This window comes from Ambystoma mexicanum, chromosome 10, assembly GCF_040938575.1.
Source record: "Ambystoma mexicanum isolate Mex_15411 chromosome 10, UKY_AmexF1_1, whole genome shotgun sequence".
Classification (NCBI taxonomy): Eukaryota; Metazoa; Chordata; class Amphibia; order Caudata; family Ambystomatidae; genus Ambystoma; species Ambystoma mexicanum.
In genome coordinates this window covers 1,453,648,093-1,453,662,785 of record NC_090932.1, presented here as the reverse complement: position 1 = coordinate 1,453,662,785, position 14,693 = coordinate 1,453,648,093, and the positions used below count along the sequence as shown (strand labels likewise).

At 49.7% G+C, this 14,693-nt stretch overlaps 1 protein-coding gene across 1 annotated transcript in view; it reads right to left on the bottom strand.

Annotated features, from left to right (window-relative positions):
• BRAP (BRCA1 associated protein) overlaps positions 1–14,693 on the bottom strand; it is a 525,360-nt gene that overhangs the window by 196,115 nt on the left and 314,552 nt on the right. The window contains exon 10 of the mRNA XM_069619516.1: positions 12,733–12,822. Within this exon, the coding sequence (XP_069475617.1) occupies positions 12,733–12,822 (90 nt within the window). The remainder of the gene's footprint in view (positions 1–12,732; positions 12,823–14,693) is intronic.

The window sequence follows — 14,693 nt, the reverse complement described above, 5'->3', positions numbered from 1 at the left end:
TGCAGCTTCCGCCCATTTGCCAGGGTTCGAGGTGCCAGATCTTGGAATAGTGTGACTTGCTTCTCCTGAAAATGTACCAGATCCATCCTCCTCACCGCCGCCATGATCTGTTCCTTTTGCTGAAAGAAGTGGACACGAGAGAGCACATCGGGTAGGAGGTTGCAACGCTATTGCGCAGTATACACACTGTGCGTTCTGTCCAACTCCAACACTGCGGTTTCTGGGATGTCTAACAGTGTCCGGAACAGTTCCTTCACGTAGCCCCCCAGGTCCTGGTCTGATACTTCCCTCAGTATTCCATGGATCCTGATGTTATCGAGGGCAGTTCACGAGGTCCTCCTGTTTGGCCCACATCATTTCCATTTGTTCCTCTAAGCCAACGTGAGCCTGTCCCCGACTTTATTTACCCTAGTTTCCAGCCTCATCATATGGGAGTTTAGGCCCAACACTGTCTTCAGCATCGTTTTTGTATCCTTGATCTCTTTAGTGAGGGCTTGCTTCAGCAGGGAGAGAATCTCCACAAGCTCTTCTTTCGTCGCCATTCCTGCTGGGGGTGGATGGACCTCAGCCACTGTTTCTTTGGGGTTAGCTTCCTTCTCCCTTTCCTGGATCCCCAGTAGTGCCTTGATGTCACCCGACCCAGTCTTCAGCCTCGCACTGCCCTTCGAAATGTTCTTTGCCGCTGAAATGCCCGACAGTGTTTAATTACTTACTCCCCCACAGAGCCGGACCACCAAGCGAGCTGAGCTGGTAGGGCCAGACACACCCTTCAGTGGTCTCTGTGTACCTGGCCGTGACATTCCACAGGGAGGAATCAGCCGAATGCCAGGGTGTCGCTGACCTGAGATTCGGGGCAGTCCCCTCTCCGTACCACTCACACCCTTGTTCCACACAATTTGGGCTGCTTTTAATAGGTGCCTTCACCGCTGGTTATCCAGGGATTGTAGGTTCTTGGGGTACCTAGGTGGTTCTGCCCATCGATTTGAGCCGCTCACGCGCTCTTCTCTTTTATAACGGGGTCTACTGCACATGCCATTCACCCCAGCGGCCCGCTTCCTCAGGGAGGCCCTCACCACCCTGAGTTCAGTGTGTGTTTAGCCCAGACTGTTCTCTCCCACCATGAGGCCATCACCACATCCTGTGCATCACAAGTCGTTCACCTAGACAGCCCGCTTCATGGTGGAGGCCGTCACCTCTGCGAGTTTCCCGTGCTTTTCACCCGGGCAGCCCACCTCATGGACGAGGCAATCACCTCCACCTGCTTTAGGGCCCTTCACCCAGGCTGCCCAGTTCATGAATGAGGCGAACATCTTCCTCTTTGCTTTTGCATTCGCTCCCCCTCTCCCCTGCTGATCTGCTCTCTCTTGGCAATGTGCACCAGGCCACCCTGTGTCCCCTGGGCCCAAGTACCTGGTCACCCTGCCACCCTCCTGCACTGCCACCCAGCCACCCCTTGCACTGGAGACTGTATCTGTACCGATACACCCCCCCATTTTTCTTCTTTATCTGCACTTATCAGACTACCTAGTCTGCTGCCTACCACTGTTTATTGCCTCAATGTTCTATTTATTTTTATGTATTATTATTTATTCTGCTCTCCTCTGCTCCGCACTTTCCACGCTCCCCCTTCCAAGCACTTTTTCCTTTTCCCATGCACTTGCGCGTTCTCAATGTCACTGGGCCTAGTAAGATCGTTGTTGTGTTGTGTTCTCCCCTATTCCCCTCCCTTGCCTAATCGCGCTCTGAAACACTTGTGTAGGAGCGCGATACAAATAAAATATATCATAACACCTCCATGCACTTCTGATCAATTTAACCCAAGCAGCCCACTTCATTAATTAGGACTGTCCACCTCATATGCGTATCTCCAGACCTTCCCCTGGCTGCATGCTGCAGTTCCAGCCCGCCTGCACCACAGCCATGCAGTGTCCTCCACCGGAGCACTCAGCAACAGCCGGTGGCAGGCTAGAAGTGCATCCGCCCACACCACAGGTGCACTCCAGTCTGATCCGTCACCTATCCCACACAGCTCATGGTCGTTGCGGAGGTCCCAGTGTCTCAAGCCTTCCCCCTCTCCTTACTCGGGGTAGCCCACCTTTTCGGGCGCATCTGCGGTCCCTCCACGGAGGCCCAGCTCAGGGTCTGCCAGCATTCGTCCCAGCCAGGCCTCCCGAGTCCACGGCCAACGGATCTGGCAGCCCCAGGCTCCAAGCCAACAGATCAGCCCTGCACAGCCTCCGACACTCCTGCAGGCAGGCTTATGTCACTCAAATCGGACGCGCACCACCAGCATACTCGCCAATAACTCATGGGGGATGACGGAGCAGACAACTTAGAAGCTCATAACTCTGCATCCCCTAGCGGTCTGGCCACTTTCTTTTAAATTACTGTAAACTTGTTTTTCTATTCGTCCAAATTTTGTTGCATGATCACACTTAACGCAGTAGTCAAGTCCTAAAAGGTAACAAATTATAGTGATCTTGACAGGTCCTTGGAGCTATAGGGGCCACTCCAACTATAGATCACTCTGGGGTGATCAAGTTACTCATTGCTTAGACCACACTTGCAACGACAAGGGGTCCAGCACAAGCATATATTTTGTAAGTGATATCATTTAGGGAAGGTTCACCCATGGTAATGGCAAGATCACATGTTGAGCACATATATGAGTCAAGAAATATGTTGTAATATGTTGCTGTATGAGTATTTTTCTAACTGCACTGTGAAATTAATTGTTTTATATGGAAAATAAAAAGTAGGAATACAAAAAAAAATTACCTAGTACTAGAAATGTAGGGTATTTATTCCAGTTGATTTTCCCTAACAAAGTTCATATACATTTGATCTTTAAGTGACCTAAATCATCCTTTGAGTTGCAGCTGGGGCCCTTCAGCCAGTAAGGAAGACGCAGCAAACTAGGATACCATGGCAGTTACTCTACCTAGCCAAGCTCAATCGTCTCATATCAAGTAGTCCCCTTTGTTCAGCAAATGATGAGAGCACTGCCACAAGGTTGCTGCCACAATTCAGAAATAAACAGAAGTTGACTGCATTGCTTTTTCAGGGAAGACAATGCAACCTCTAAACAGGTCAGTGAAAAAGTAAGCAGCAGAAAATGATTAGGTGGAAAGTTCATTGTTTGCCCACTTTTGCAGTCAGCTTTATTTCTACTGGAAAAACTTGGTAAGCAGGTTCAGTCCCACCTGCTTATCTTCTCTAGTGTTGGGTGATCCAATGGCCTACAGAGTAAACCCTTCCTACCGACACCAGCCACCTAAGATTTGTATGGTTCTAGATTCTCTTGAGACTAGAATTATCACCCTTGTTTCAACATTAGTAGATGTTGCGCCATGTCAAGAATTAAAGATTTTATTTTGATGGGGGCTGGTGGGAATGTGGAAGGTATGTAGAATATAAGATTAAGCCCAACCGCCATGAATCAGATTGGTTACTAAAGATAGAAATCTTTGCGACAATACAGTACTGGATAAATGAGGCACATAGAATGCTCACAGCACCAAAATACATCACTATCTCAAAAGAACAATAAAAAAACAAAAACAAAAAGTCAGCAGTAAGACAGTTCATACCCTACCTAAAGACTCTATAAAAAAGAAAACCAATGCTGGAAAAACATGGAGCAAACCTAAACAACAAGCAAAACGTGCATACTAAAAGACAGCTCCGCAACTATAAAGTAGAAATCCTTAAAGCAAAGAAAGTTGAGTACTCTGACCGGGTCAGGCCCTTCATCCGTTCTTTTTTCAGAACAGCGCCAACTAACTGAAAATCTAAGAACAGCTCACCAAGCACTTCAGGAATAAAGTATCAAATATACAGCAGTCAATCAACACAGAAGAAAGAAATGAAAACACCCTACCCCCACCCCACACAGTTATCAATAGACCTCACCAAAAGAACACCTGCACGCAAACTACTGAACTCGCTCAAACAGGAATCTTATCAAAATAATTTAAGACTGCCTTCACCAAACCACTTTTAAGAAAACACAGCTGGAGACGCAGAAGGCACCTACAATTACCAACCTCTTTCAAACATAACAAACACAACCACATTTCTAGTAAGCGACATATACAGCACATTTTGGAGAAGGTAGAATCTAATCACCCATTAGCTCAATTCTATTTTAGACCTATGATCAGCGAATCAGCACTGGTATCCATAGGGGACAACTTCAGAATAGCCACAAGAAAAAACCCACCACTTTTACACTCATACATCAGTACATCAGTCCGATTTGAAAACCCTGGTAAGATATACCTTGGCTTGCTCCCTTCAGTTGAAACCAAAATCTAGTGGGGTTCAAGAATAGAGCCTCTGACTGCTCATTTAACATCTTTATGGCCCCAATGATGAAGATCATAAAAACATAAGGGCTCACTTGGGAATGGGGACTGCCCCATCCCAACAATAGCAAGGATGTGCACCAATCAAACAGGTAATCAATGTCCAATTAGGGACAGCCTCAAAGCCCACATCTGCCAGGCAATGGAGATCCCACTGCCTAAGTGTGGTTTGGTACCAGTCAGCCAGCCCCCATTTCAAGCCATGTCTCACACACACCCTCAACTTTGCTAGTCAATACAAGCTGAATCCCGTAACAGTGCATGTCATATATGATGTTTTCCGACCGGAGAGGTTAGGAAGAAGGCCAAAGAACAATATGGTCAAAAGGACAGGGCATGAGCCACATGATACAACTATTAATATATGGAACTCAAAATGGCAATATGAGGTGACAAACATGCACACACAAATTTTAAAAAAGCAGTCACCAGCGTGTTCTAGGCACATTCACAAGGTAACACAAATGTTATTATAGAAAAAGTGATACAAAGTAGCCCTGCAGCACTTCACTGTAAGGCAATGGGCTGCAACCTTTGGCTCTCCGGATGTTTTGGGCTGCAACTACCATCAGTCCTAGTCCACATAGCCAATGGTGAGGGCTCATAGAAGTCAGTCAAAAACATCTGGAGAGCCGCAGGTTGCAGACCCCTGCTGTAACGCAATGTGTGCTGCATTAAACAATGCAGGGACATTATAAAAGGAGACAGAGCCCCCTGCTCTGGTAACCTTAGGGACTGACCACCGCCCTCAAAATAAGTGATCGAGCAAGGAAAGGAAAGCAAAAAAGGCTTTACTTAACTCCAAAAGTCTCAACAGGGATTCAATTATTCGAAAAATTATCTGTTACTCAACGTCCTTAGTCCCCTTTCCTCCATCTGCATGGGCGCCAACGGACGGGAGACGGAACCTTTTTCACCAGAAAAAAACATCTTCCCCTTTAAATTTAGAGGCGCGTGGGGATGCGGCCCTGGGAGCATGCGCTGCCGTGACTCCGCCCTCCGGCACCACGTCAACAATAGATTAACATTGCCTAATGACACCAGTATAATCAGGGGGTGGAGAGGGGGGAGGATGGTGGGGTGTATGAGGAAAGGGGACTTCACTACGGTGAGTAAATTATATTATGTCCCGTCCCCATTCCTTCATTCTGCATGGGCGATTACAACTGAATATAGCCCCAGGGCATAGAGGAGAACCTCCTTAAGCAAATAGGTTCCTGAGAACCACCTGCCCGAAAGCCGCATCAGATCTAGAGCCAGCGTCCAAATAGTAATGTTTGCACAAAGCTGAGGGAGTGGCCCATGCTTGTGACTTGCCAAGGGAGATGACGTTGGAATGCGATGGCCGTTGCCTTGGCCCTGACTGCATGGGCATGCATGTGTGCCGGAAGAGGCTTGTGCTGATCCTTGTATGCTTCTTTGATTGGCGAGTCCATCCAGCAGGATATGGAGGCCTGACAGCCTGGTCTTGCACCTCCAAAAGTGACAAATAGGGCGTCTGATCTGCGGAAGCGCTAGGTTCTGTCCAGGTAGAATTTCAGGGCACGCCTGACATCCAGGCAATGCAGAACTCTGTGCCTCATCCCTGGGATTGGCAAAAAACATAGGAAGGACTAGGTCCTCGTTTAAATGGAAAGCAGATGGCACCTTAAGCAGAAATTCTGGGTGTGTCCGCAGGACTACTTTGTCCCTGTGAAAGTTAGTATATGGTTCTAAGGCGACCAGCGCTTGGATTTCACTGACTCTGTGAGCCGAGGGGAGGCCGACTGGTAAGGCCGTCTTGAGGGTGACAAGGCCGATGTCCGCAGATGCCACTGGTTTGAATGGTTTGTGCGCCAGGGCGCCCACGACTATGTTCAGATCCCACATGGGGTGTGGCATCTTGATGGGCAGGTATAGTCTTGCGACCCCGTCAAACGTATCTTGACAATCGGATTAGAGGAGGAGAAGACCCCCTCCTCAGAGTTCCTGTACACCCCGATGGCTGTGAAGTAAGTGCAGCAGTTGTCCACCTGCATGTCTGAGTGGGTGAGGTGCCGAGAAGGAGAGCACACCATCCAGAGTACATGCCAGGGGGTTGATTTCCTTGGAGGCTGCCCAGTGGCAGAACCTGGTCCATTTACTTTTATACTGGGCCCTGGTAGCCTAGCTCCTTGCGCCGTGTACGATCTCCAGATTAGTCTGGAAGAGGCCGAGGTGTCTTAGCGTCACTGACCCTGCCCCCCTGCTGCGCCTGATGATGTGCTGGGCCCATCGGAAGGTGAATCTGTGGCATCTCCGAGAGGCTGAGCAGCTCCGAAAACCATGGCCTGGCTGGCCACCATGGAGCTATTAGAATGACGTTGAGCTGGCGAGACTCCTTGATCTTGTAAATCACTGTGGATCAGCGGAGTGGGCGGGTAGACGTAAGCTGGCATGCCGTTCCAATGAATCTGAAATGCGTCGCCGAGGGAGCCGGGGCCCTGTCCCTGCCAAGAGGCGAACAGAGGGCACTTCTTGTTGTGCCAGGTGGCAAAGAGATCCACCTGGGGACGACCCCATCTGCTGAAGATCTCCTTAGTAACTAGGTGGTTTAGCTGCCACTCTTAGTTGTCCGCTCCCAACCTGCTGAGCCTGTCCGCATCCAGGTTGGATTCCCCAGGAAGGTGGACTGCTGTGAGGTAGAGGTTTTCCAGGGTCCACTCCCACATGCTGATTTCTAGTCTGCACCGGGAAGGGGATCTGGTGGCTCCCTGCTCGTTGACATAGTACATGCTGGTCGAGGTGTCTGTCTGAATGAGGACAACTTTGCCCCTGATAAGTGGGATGAATGCTCTGAGCGCTAGCCAAATGGTGTTCACCTCCAACCAATTGATGTGGTATTCCTGCTCCTGTCGGGTCCAGGTGCCGTGGACCGAGAAATTGTCCAGCGTGGCTCCCTATTCCTCGAGAGAGGAGTCCGTGGTCATGGTGACCTGCGGGGTGGGAAGGAGGAAGGGCTTGCCTGTCCATAGGTTGCAGTCCATGGACCACCATGTGGGGTCCTGATGGAGAGATGGAGGAACGTTGATCATCTCGGATTGAGAGACTCGCTCCTGGTTCCATGATGCCGCGAAGTGCAGCTGTATCCTCCTCATCCGGAGTCTCGTGTGGGGGACGGCTAATAGGACCGCTGCCAAGAGACCCAGGAGGTGCTGGTACCACCAGGTCGAGACCACCTCTCTGCCGAGGAAGTTTGTAATGGCCCTCTTAATGGCTGTGATCTTGTCCTCCGACAGAAACACCTTCTCGGAACATGTGTCCCAGATGAAGCCCAAGAATGTCAGTCTGCGTGGGTTGCAGCTGCGACTTCTTGAGCGAAAAGCCCAGATCGTGCAGTGTGTTCATAAGAGCCAGGGAAGTTTGGTGAACTGCTTATGGCGATGTAGCCCTGACGAGCCAGTCGGCGAGGTATGGGTAGATATGGAGGCCCTTAGGAGGGACTCATGAGTCTGGTAAAGACCCTGCAGGCCGAGTTGAGACCAAACGGAAGTACTTTTTATTGGAAATGGTAGCCCATGATCCTGAATCGTAAGAAAGAATGATGGGGCTGCCATATCAGGACGTGTAGATACGCGTCCTTCAGATCCAGGGAGCACATCCAGTCTGTCTCCGCGATAAAAGCTGGCATAACCATCTTGAATTTTTGTAGAGGTAAGGAGAGGTTGAAGGTGGAAAGGTCCAGCACATCTCTCAGGCCTGCCTGGTTCTTTTTCTGAATGGCGAAAAAATCCTGGAGTAGAAGCACAGTCCTCACTGGGAGGCTGAGACTCCCTCCACGGCCTGGTTCTCTACGAGCGATCGGATCTCCGTAAGAAGAGTTGCTGTCCCAACTTGAGGGAGTGGAGGGGAGGAGGGAGGAGGAGAGGCTAGGATGGGTAGGCAGTACCACGTGGATTCTACAGAGGATCCAGGGGTCCATGAAATTCTGGCGCCAGAAATGTGCATGTAGAGCAAGCCTGCCCCCCACTGGAGACACATGGACCCGGGGAGCGTGTTATTCCTTCTTTCCCTCAGAGGCTGTTAGAGGGAAGGGGGACTGGAAAAAGCCCTTACTCCCCCCCCCCCACACCCTTTTTTGTTGCTTGCGGCGATTTGGAGTCGGCGAGCGGTCCAGCTGCCTGGACCTCTGTTGTTGGAAGCCGCGGAACCCTCCGTCTGTATGCCCCTTGTCGGAACGCTGCTGTAAATAGGTGTACGATTTGGGCGTGGTCTTTGTCAGGATGGATAAAGACTTGGCCATTTGGGAGCTGTTTTTCTTTTTGTCCAGCTCCTCTTCCCTGGTGAAGTGGAAGAGGTCACTCCCCTTGAATGGCAGGTCTAACATGCGTTCTTGGACGTCTGGGTTAAATTTAGTTGCAGAGCCAGGCTGTTCTTCTCATGTCCGTGCCGATGCAGATGGCCTGGGCCGAGGTGTCAATGTGGGCCACGGTGGGCCATGTCTTGCGCCACCAGCTTGGCCTCAGCCAGTCCCGCCTTGAAACAGGATTGGCTTTGCGTAGGAAGCTCCGAGGAAATAATTTCCCGCCACAACCTCTGGTTAGTGGCCGCCAGCATGGCATCAGCCTGACGAAGATGCAAGGACGCGTTGGAATAGAGTTTCTTCCTGTATGCCTCTAAGATGATCTCCTCCTTGCCTAGCAGCGCTGCAGAGGAGGCGGCTGAGGACGATTGAGGCTTGGAGTATAGTGATGCTGCAGCGATCACTGAGGAGTGTGGCTGAGGATTGACCGATAGCGTCAATTGACAGGCTAGAAAGAGTGGGGCTTGAGCCAACCCTTCTTGGCCAGGGCGTCTACATCGGTCTGCAGTGGAATTCCGTTTTAGCAGAGGGGCGTGGCATGAGGACTTCTGCGAGGACCCCCCTCTGCTGGTTGCTCGACCTCGAGTTGAGGAAGGCCCAGGCACTCAGTCAGCCCTGCAAGACGTTCATGGAAGGCCTTGGCTGTCAATGGCGTGTCGGGGTCCTCCTCATCGGCCGTGTCCGCCGGGGGTCAGGAGGATCCTGCACCAGTGGAGGAGTGGCGGGAGCCAGAGGCTGGGGTACTGGGACCAAAGCCGGAGGCTGTGGCAGAGGCTGGTACAGAACCACCTGAGGAATCGGTTGGGGGGCCTGAGCTGGTGGCAAAGGCTGCGCCGGGAGTGCCGTTGGAGGAGCCTGAGGTGCTGGAAGCATTGGTGGGAGCACCTCCCTGGTGGCATGCCTGAAGATCACCCCCATCCGAGGGGACTTCATGAGTCCGAGGACCCTCTCAAAGAACCTGTCCTCACAGGCTGGAGGGGTGGTATGGTATGATATGATATGATAAGGCATTTGTAACGCACCTATACACAAGTGTTTCAAGGCGCGACGAGGCGGGGGGGGAACAAGGGGAGACAGACAACTATCTTTCTAGGCCAGGTCTCATTCAGATCGCGCAAGTGCAAGGGCAGAGGGTAAGGGAAAAGTGCATGGGGGAAAGGGAGAGGGGAAAGTGCAGTACAGGGTTATTAGCATACAGCATACAGGATAAATAGAGGCTATAGTAGTGGGCGGCTGCTGGAGGCGCTGCATACCCTGCCCATATGGACGTAGCGGGAACCTGCCCTGCGCAAATGAAGGATAGGCTGTAGGCCACGTACCTGGTTGACACCGGTCCCACCATGACATTCGTTCTTCACCGAAATCCCGTTCCTGGTGCAGCGTCGGACGGGTGCTGAGGTCTGGCACGGCAACTATCTTGTCGAGCTGCCTTCCACGTGCCTGCGTTGTGTTGCTCAGCTCGCTGGGCCCAGCCTCCTCCAGCACTCTTGAGTGTGGATCATGAGGCCTACCCTGCTCCTCAGACCGAGGCCTGTTAGGCATAACACCCTCGGCCGGGTGGCCGGTAGATCTGCGTTTAGGCACCCCCTTGGCCATATTGCCGGTACTAAGACATGGCCCCTCGGACATATTGCCAGTACTAGGGCATAGCCCCTCGGGTGAAGACCCGGTACAAGAACCTTCCAGTCTCTCAGCACTGTCACCGGGAGGATCCCTCGACCCGTAAGCCGGTAGCCGGGAAGGCCTCAGGGCACGTGCTGGTAGTAGAACCTGGCCGCTCCGTCCCGCGCAGGCGAATCCTTGGGAAGGAGTCTCCTTTGCGGGGTGCGATCGAGAACAGAGGCCCTACCTTGGGCCTGGAACGATGTTTGACGAAGTCCTTCAGGTTCTCTGGAGGCGATTTCTGGAAGAGCTCCCTCGACCTGGCTAGCCTGTTCTTCAGAGACCTCGATGACAGGGCGTTGCACGCTGTACAAGCCTGCCAACCATGGTCTGGGCCACATAGGCATAGGGCGTGGGGGTCTGAAGTTGGGAAGAACCCATCGCAGGATGGACACCTGCTGAACCCTGTGAAAGTCAACATGCGCCGGGGAGGAGCATGACGGCTGAGGACAGAGTACCTGTATGATAAAAAGACAGAAGAAGTATCCGCGCGTGGAATTACATGGCCGAAGCCAAACCCAGGAGCGCTGGTGAATTCGGCCCGTTTCCGTCTACGCTGAAAAGGGGACTGCGGTGTGGCACCGGAGGGCAGAGACAGGGCAGCGCAGGCTCCCAGGGCCGCACCCCTGCATGCCTCTAAATTTAAAGAAGATGTTTTTCTGGTGCAAAAGGCTGCGTCTCCCGTCCCTTGGAAGGGACGCCCATGCAGTATGGAGGAAAGGGGACGGGACGTAAGAGTATACCAAAGACTCAGTAATGTCAGTGAAAAATATTACCAAACTGCATGAGGCTCCCCGCAAAACTCATGGCAGAAGTGGGGGCTTGCCACACACCATGGAAAGATCAGAAACTGCAAGGTTTGAAATTGAGGGGAGCTGTGAGCTATTTAACTCCCGCTTGTAGCCTAGAAAAGTCTGGTAAGCTTGATACCAAGAGCTACCAGTAGCTACATTGGTACTTGCAGGCTTGGGGACCCATACACACACATGTGAATTTAACTCATGCATGAGAGACAATCTATAAATGATCCTTAGGGCAGATCTTCACAACATTCAAAGCACAAGTGGTCGTAAATAACCGACAAAATGGTCCGTTTGCATCTTAGGTGAAAAGTTGGATTTGCAGATCCCCATGCGCTAGCTTCACGTTCCCCTGGTTACTAGTTCATGCTGGATACCCAGGAGCTACCTTTAGCGCCTGCTTACCTAAACTTAATTTCAACCCCTGATACACAACTCAAAGACACACACGTGAGCCCTTATTCAAAAGAGCACAACACACCTTTTTGGCAAACACCCCGGCTTGAGTCACGGATGTGTGATCATTAGCAGCATTCAGATCAGGGGACTCCCTTCAACATCACATTGCTAAGGAATCAGGCAGCAGCAGCATTCTGACCATGCCCGGAGCTTGGTTTTAATGTCCTCAGGACAGATTTTCAAGCGTCTGTTTAGAACAATGAAGGCTGCGACATCATGGTAGGTCTCCCCAATCCTTCACATGGATGTGCATGAGTCAGGAAATGGGTAAGTGCTGGCCCATGCACAACGCTGCAGAGGGTTTAGGAAGCCCAGTCTTTATTTGCAAAACAGAAATATTTAGATTCTTTTGGTTAAGCATGAGAAGAAATGTATTTAACAGGGGACACAGTTGCAGATAAGACTTTGTCCTAACACAATATTTCATACATTAAGGCAAAATGAGAAACACTGTACCGCATTTCAAAAATGTAGGAGGACCCTCAAGGTGCAGTAGGATGTTTCTCACCAATTGAAAAGGAGTTGTCTGCCACCAACCACTGTAGTCCATATAGCCAACTGTGTGAACTTACTTGAACAGAGTATCTTTGGCACAACCTAACCCTGAGAGGTCTAGGGGGCACGTCAGAGGCCAACAACATGGGGGCTTTGTATTAGTACTTTTTAGGATGTTTGTATTAGTACTCATTAGGGAAAATGGTCAGTAAACAAGTGGGGCTAGGTGGAATCAAAGCTAAGGAGAGCCTCTCGCCATGGGTATGATTTAGGGCTTTCAAACTCACAGTGGAAACAGATGGACGAGCAGTTGTCCAGACATTGTACAGGCCAAGTAATTCTGTTCCCAAAAACAGGGGGGAGTTTTATCAAGTAGATAACAGATTATTTTCTGTTCTTTGAGACAAATGTTAGATTCAAAACATTTATCAAATTTAAATTGCAGGCCTTTGTTCAAATGTTGAGTGCTACAAACATGTTGCCAAAAGAATTGGAACTGGGTAAATGATATTAGGTAGATGTAACCAAAAGTATGCACAACCTGTACAAAGCAAATTACAATGGACACTTCCTTTATTATGAAATATAGGAGGCATCAAAATCTCCTTTGTACGGAAGCATAACTTACTTCCTCAGCGGTATCCTTCTCTATTCGCACTATTTTGTTTTCCCAGTAGATGCGTTGTGATTCCAGCTGGCTCGTTAATAAATAGGAATACTACAACCATGTAAACAAAAAAGAAAAACAATTACTTGAAAAATATGAAATTAAACGACAGCTATGCACACACATTTCTCAACAATATTACAAGTGCCAAAAGAAAACCAATCTTGCAGGAGCTATGAACTACTTTAAAGCAAAACCTCTTGACCACACTGGAGCTCAAGAAATGACCATTAAAGTTACTACATGAATGGGAATGTTATTTTTTGTGGACTAGGTTTCATACTTCTTGGCCACAATGCATTTACAAACACGAAAGCCAAACATATTGGGGAATACAAAATGTTGCAGCTGGCAAAATACAATAGTGTGTCATAAACTACCATTTGGGGAAGCGAGTGCAGCATCGAGGGCGGTTTTGTTGTCTGCCGAGGATACTCTGCCAGTTCTTCTGGACTTTACATTGGACTATTGCGGTATGACTGCACACTAGGGGCCATAGATCTATTATTCCAACTCTCTACCACCAATTATTTTAACTAAAATTATCTTTCTTGTCCCTCTACAGAACCTTAGCAACGCCCCCGACCCGGATGTGTACAAAAGGCAGCGGACGCGGGCATCAAGCGAGTGCAGCATCGAACGCTGTTTTGCTGTTTGCGGTAAGCAGTGTGCAAGCAAGGCACCCTGTCCGGTGCCTCACCTCTCCTTGTTCCTAGTTTCCATTTCAATAGCAGCTAGCCGTTGCCAGTAGCTTTAACGGTCTAACAGAGTTAACCCAGTACACGCCTCGTTTCGCAGCGGTGTAGGCAGTGTGTAACACGTGTTAGTTGCCAGCCAGCCAGCAATATCCCCCCTCCCTGCTGCTCGTGAGCTTTGTATGCAATCTTTGTCTGCCTATCTAGACCACGTGCCACACAAGAACCGCGATTACGTTCTTCTAATATACCGCAACGTGGTGTAACCTGCTGAAACAGGAACCTTCCATGTTCCAGCTCTTCTCCCGAGCCGTCCAGACTCCCTTAGACCGCAGTCATCTTCACAGACAACTTAGAATGTGCACACCCAAAATTATAGCAAAACCTCAACCTGCGACCAAATCTAAGAAAATAAAAACCTATTTCCAAAAATGTGCAGTTCTTAGATAAAAAAAAGTGAAGCAATGGACGAAATCGTAGCTCTACTTAACACAGCGCTTGGTTATGTGGGTACAAAGCTCATTGCCCAGGTAATCAGTACTATTACTGTACCGCAAGACACAAATGATACGAGATTCAATGGTACACCCTCTGTGACAAATGACGAATACCTGAGACCCATTATGTCACCAGTGAACAAGCCAAGTGTGGATGATCTTGTTACAGAGGGAGTTCCCATCACAGGCGATCACGTAACTATGGCTGTTACGGTACCCAGCAATTACCCATTACCCATGTACCGAAAAAGTACAGCACAGCCGGAACCAGGGACTGGCAGTGCTGTGTCAACTGCTTAATACACTGCTCTCAATAAGGTACTTAGTGTTCAAGCTATGCTACACAACCCCTTGACCTGTGTGCTCCTAGTGGATATGATGTTGGCCCCTAATGCTCTAAAAACGGTAAATGGTACTGACCTGATGTCAACTACTAGAACACTCGCTAGCGCCCCAGCGAATGTGGACATCACCACTTCTGAGTCCTCTATTATGTATGAAGTTTATCTTGACGAAATATGCACTACAGAGAGATCGACACAAGTAGTAATACCTGAAACCAATGACAAGATTGATGTCTCTTTGCTCCAAGAGCCTAGCACTCTGTCTATCAATACAACAGACCCTTACAATCCTTTGGAGACTGTCGATCTAGATGTCGATAGTAACAACTCTGTGAATGTGAGCATGACATGCTCTGCAATGTTTAACATTTTTTTAAATCTTCTGA